Raw genomic sequence first — 5,769 nt, 5'->3', positions numbered from 1 at the left:
AACATAATTTCCTTCACGGAAGTAGGTAAAACAAGTTGTACAAGTAATATTCCAAGTTAATTGTCTCTTCCCCCACCAACCCAACACCTCAGACCTCCACTCAATGACCACCCCACCCCCAACCCCACAGCCTACTCCATCACACCCTCATATTGCTTTGCTAGATTACATATTAATCCTCTTAGGATAATATTTTTTTTCTTACTTACAGGTTTTATTATGACTACCTACTATGTAATTAGGTTCCCAACTAATAATTATATATAATACCTAATGGATTTCTCAATACAAATACAAGATCTGCACCAAAGTTACTTAGATCACCCCTGCCACCATATGGACTCTGTGGTATCAGAGAATGGTAAGACAGCTCTCAATGAATTTGCAACTTAATCTATCATAAGAATGTAAGAGATCAAACTATCATTCGAAAATGTGTCAAGACAATCGTCGTAGGGCCAGTATCATGCCAACATAAACGGTAACAATTAGTCCCTTCAAAGACATCGATAAATTTGGAATAATACTGAAAAGGTTAACTTGACATGAATGACAAGCACAAATCGAAAAATGGTCCAAATAAACAGTAACAAATATTTACAAAGCAAGGAAGGTTGGGTAAAATCAGCAGGTCATTCGCTGGTCAAAATTGCATTTACATCAACATCAGAGTGGAGAGAACTGTCAAGATGACCCAAAAAGATAACAACTCATGTCACCACAAATAGAAACAAACCGTGATGCATGCCATAATGCCTCCTAATATATAAAGTCTATCTAACCTGCTCTCATTTCTCATTTTTTCTTCCCGTAGCTCGCTTTGCACCTTTGAGTACAGTTGACATGATTCAAGCGCCTCGTCATAATTCTTGCTCCGCTTACAGCTCAACGCTTCCTTGAGGACAAGCAAACTGTTTCTACCATTTAGATGTGCACCTTCCATGTCACCCACTTGCATGCTTAGTTCTGTCAGTTTGAGAGTTGTCGGCACGCCTCCCTCTTCTGTATAGATCACTCTGAACTTCATAAGAACGATACACTCCACAGCTTGACAAGGAAGAATGTCCTTGGCAGGAAGAACTGAACCGAAGCGAAGCAGGAAGTCCTTATCTGTTGGCCAGTGTCTTTGCCCTCCAAGAGGACTCCAGCTTGAGAGATTAGCAGCTTGTTTTATTTTGGTATTCACAACAATCCAACTAAGGCGTATTCCATCCCTGAGCTCTTGCCAGAGCTTACCATCTTTCCTCTCTTTCTCCATAGATGTAATTGGAGGCAATCCATCAGAAACTGATAGAGTAACTTCACCTGCATGTTCATCATCTCTAGTAGAGTACGTGAAAAGATCGATTCGAAATGGGCAGCTGTAAAACCAATGTGGGAACCCATTCGCGTTAGGAATGCCCCAAAGGACTTTCGAGCAAATCGTTTTATCTTTGTATCTTACATCGACTATAGAGACAAAATCTGATGGAGCAACAATTTCAATTTCATCCATGTCACCATAATATTCAGCCTCAGTCAATTCTTCAGGATACTCGAGATATTCATTCCATCGACATTCAGGCACTTCCTTGTTCACGATAAGGGGGAAGCAATCAGCATAAAATTTTTTAAATCCACCAATAGAAGATATTAAACTTTTGACGTCATCCCTGTTAGTTGAAGGCCACATGGAAGAGCATACATTTTCCCAAAGCTTCTCTTCCTTGGAAATCGAGCAGAATGCTTCACAGGCACAGGCGGCACTAGCCAAAGTTGCACCATCAAGACGCCTAAGTATGTCGTAGAACAGATCACTACTTAAGGATCCCCTGCTTTCAGCAGATGTAACTGATGTGGCCATAATTCTCAGGTCATCTGAAATAAAACCAGATACCGAAGATTAAACGATAACAAAGGCAGGCAAGCCTATTCATAACCAGGAAACAGTATCTGCGATCACAACGCCAAAAGTAGTCTATCCCGGCTCATGCTTCTAAAGGCAGAGACGTCTCCAACTTAATTTTTATTTTTTTATTTCTTTTGGATTGGTAAATGTACAACTTGATTGATGAAGCAGCAGTAAGATGGTGCTGAATATGTACAGCAAAAAACACAAGAATACATTCCTTACTTCTGAAGAGAGTTGATAAAATCTAGATTCCATGAACACCATAACGAAAGCAAAAGAATACACAATTAAACTGGATTTTGCTAATCTGCTCTTTCCTCGTCTCAAAAACATCGTAAATTCATTTATTTCCTAATTGCCACTATATACAATGCACTGTGGTTTCCTATGTTTTCCTTGGATATTCAGCAGTTATTTCCAAAATATAAGGAGAAAGAAGCTACATCCATGGATTATCAAGAAAAAGAAAGGGCACATGCATCCTAGAACATATATTAGAGGAAACTATTATTTCAACTGCCTTTGACTTCCCACTTCCAGTATATTAGTGCATCAAAATAACTAGACAATATGTGCTAAAACTGATCCATGAAGCTTTTCACTTATTCAATTAGATTAGGAATAGCTGATGTACCTTTCTAGCTTACCAGAAGCTCAAGATACAGCAACTTTTATGAAAGGTTTAATCTAGGATGATATACAATACTCCAGGCATGCATGTGATTTCATAAACAATATGTAAATCTGAGCAGACAATAGTACTTTAGACTCTAATATAAGTGTAATTTCACAAGTTTTACTTCAGATCCTGTTAGCCATTCGAGTAATCTTACATAGGACGAAATAAGCTCCGAAGAAAAGATGGATGGTTACATAAAATTTTAGATTAACTTTCCTCTTTCTTCTTGCGCGAAACAATGTCCATTTTCTGCAAAAGTATATTTCTTGATACTTAATAATAGAACTACAGAGGAACCCATTGTGTTCTTAAAACTAGGGATTAATTTGATTCTTAAAAATGCACAACCATAGCTGTTGGGATCCATGAAGCACCATACTGAAGTTCGATACAAACACCCAACCGTATGTATCTTATAACAAATCGATGTGTGAATTTCATCTGTATCTTAAATTTCTGGCAGGCAGTATCCTATTATTTATATGAGATGTTTGTGATTCTGAATTTTCTTGAGTAACATAATATTCATATTGGATCATGCTGCGACAATGCTGATATAGATACTGAAAGAAAGCAATAAATTTAGTTCAAAGGTCTTTGGTTCCTATTGGTCATGATCCCTACTAATATATCTTGACCTCGTCCACATTAATCTTTGTCAAAAAAGGTGTTTGAGCTATCAATAAGGCATGGTTGGTTATCCACAAAAAGTTCATTTCAATTTCTTTTTTTAGTTATGACTTCTATCTTAGGATAACTTTTACAAGATTCACAGTATTTACAACTATGATTTTGCTGAATGAGTAACACAACACAGGTAAACAGAAAAGCTGCATAATATTCCACTATTTGCACTCAGTTTCATCAAAAGCAAAAAGAGAACATCTAAGGTCCATTGGGGCTTTACGCGCAAAGCGCAAATAAATTGTGGAATTTAGTGAAAGAAGGGGCAAAGGGAGAAAAATACATATATATACACACACACACACACACACACATGTGTGTGTGTGTGTATATGTGTGTGTGTGTGTGTGAGAGAGAGAGAGAGAGAGAGTGTGTGTGTGTGCATATATGACAAATATATGAATAGCAAAATTGAAAAATAATTACTACAAAGTGCAATATAAATTGTTTTAGTGTCGCCTCATCAGAAGAGGTTCATTGGCAAGGAAAAGTATGCCTTAAGAACTTGATGACGACACTAAAGCGCACATTAAGCGAGGCGAAGCGTTCAACACGTCTTGATCCTCGCTTCAGGACTTAAGCGCAGCTTTGACAACACTGTCTGCACTTCCTTTCATAAAAGTTCTCCTTCATGTTATGAAACTCATATTCTAAGAACATTTTATGACATTGTAAATTATTTGCAATGCCCAAACAAAGCCCTTGAACATCATAACCCTAAGAAACCCACGAACCTCTAGAATCCACATTTTACCATACCTTTGAAATAACATGCTGGCTAAAAATAGTACATCAGCAAAGAAAGAGAGAGAGATTTTGTACGCCTTTCAGTTTCAAATCATTAAACCATCCTAAAAGGCAAAATATATTATGGTCCTACATTGTTAACTTCTAACCAAAATCAAAAGGCACTACATTAATAAAAGTGATTATTTAAACCTTCAGAATAGAAGAGAAAATTTCCTACTCTCACTATAGGAGCTTAATTGACCCTCTAGAGTATCCAGCTCCTCTTGTGCTATAAGGATGTTACACACTTATGATCAAATCTTGCATGAACCAATCAGGCACCTCTTGTTTCAAAATCAACATTCGCAATTACAACTGAAGGTTACATCAAATATAAATTCCTACATGTTAGTATGACAATTGCAGCTTAATTGACCCTGTAACTGGTATTTGAATCCCCTTAGTTCCATACACGATTGAGAATTCTTTTTGATAAGTCCAATTGGTAATTATAACAGAAGGTTATCTCTAATACAAATAGCAATACATTAGCATTCCTTGAGCAAAATTTAATTGATATAAATGGTGCAGCACTTTTAGCTATGGCAATCCAACTCCACTCACATTTCGTAAGATGGTACAGGAAAAGGAATTTCAATGCTTAACCTCAAAGTTGATTAGAGTAAAACATTTTCGTGTTTCACACTATTCTCAGGGAAACTCTTATTGTTTTGTTTTCCTCAATTTTAAACTCTCTTTGACAGCTAGAAGCTCCTGAAATGAAGTGCCTCCCAACGACTTAAAACTTCAAACCTGGGCACAACTTTGGTCAAAAGCTGACATAATTTCAAGGCTTCTGGCTGGTTAAAAATATACTAGATCCCCAAGTTTTAGACAGTGAAGGAAATCTTGGTTTTCAAAATTTCTTACTCTTCATGATACCAGCCAGTCATAAGCTAACGAGTGGCAATATCTGTCCATTTCATTCTGACTCGAGTAAATGAAGGAAGATCTGTCGCAGTTCCACAAGGTAAGGAATTTCGTAGCCAAATCTCAAGATATTATATGCTGACTTCCTGCTGATCGAAATCTTTTCCGCTGAAAATAATCACAGTCAGTGAAAGAAGAGATTTTGATTCTTTATTTCTAAAGTTCCAAATGGTCAGTGAAAGGAGAGATTTGATTCAATTTCTCTTAAGTTCCAATTTCCACCACGGCCATCCAAGCCCCAACATTATTCTCTCCACTTCCACTTCTAATTTTCTGCTCTTTTTTTCTCTTAAGAGCATTAGCATATGCCGTTCTTGAATAGTTTGTGCAAGACCTGAGGGGCAGATGGCGACAACTTCTGTTCTACTATCCTAATCTAGATCTAGTAACATGGTTGCAAACTCACTATAATCAGTGCTAAGCCAAAACTACTTGCGACTATGAAGTCATGATATAGTCCAACATTATAAGATAGGCAAATTGAGCTACATATGGTCCAATTTGCAAGGAAAAAAAGTTAATTTTCTGTTTAAATTTTTCAATAAATAACAGCTGCCTTGCTGCAGAAAACAAAGTAGAAAGTATATCAAATCCTCAATGGCAAAGGCTTTCTCACATGTCACAACTAACCCCCAAAACTTGCTGTTAAATTGAGCCAGAATACGAAATCAAGTTTAAATAAATCTAAATGCCAAACTCCTTTCTGTTCCACATGTCTGAAGGAAAACAGAACTATCAGCACAAACACATCTTCCTCACTCCCACCCCCATGCACATTTTTCTTTCTCTCCCCCCC

At 37.1% G+C, this 5,769-nt stretch overlaps 1 protein-coding gene across 1 annotated transcript in view; it reads right to left on the bottom strand.

Annotated features, from left to right (window-relative positions):
* Positions 1-506: 506 nt before the first annotated feature.
* LOC107029282 (probable F-box protein At2g36090) overlaps positions 507-5,769 on the bottom strand; it is a 6,896-nt gene continuing 1,633 nt past the window's right edge. The window contains exon 2 of the mRNA XM_015230665.2: positions 507-1,857. Within this exon, the coding sequence (XP_015086151.1) occupies positions 716-1,843 (1,128 nt within the window). The 5' untranslated portion in view covers positions 1,844-1,857 and the 3' untranslated portion in view covers positions 507-715. The remainder of the gene's footprint in view (positions 1,858-5,769) is intronic.

This window comes from Solanum pennellii, chromosome 9, assembly GCF_001406875.1.
Source record: "Solanum pennellii chromosome 9, SPENNV200".
Taxonomy (NCBI): domain Eukaryota; kingdom Viridiplantae; phylum Streptophyta; class Magnoliopsida; order Solanales; family Solanaceae; genus Solanum; species Solanum pennellii.
Note: the sequence above shows the minus strand (reverse complement) of the source record. Positions and strands in the feature narration are given on the sequence as shown.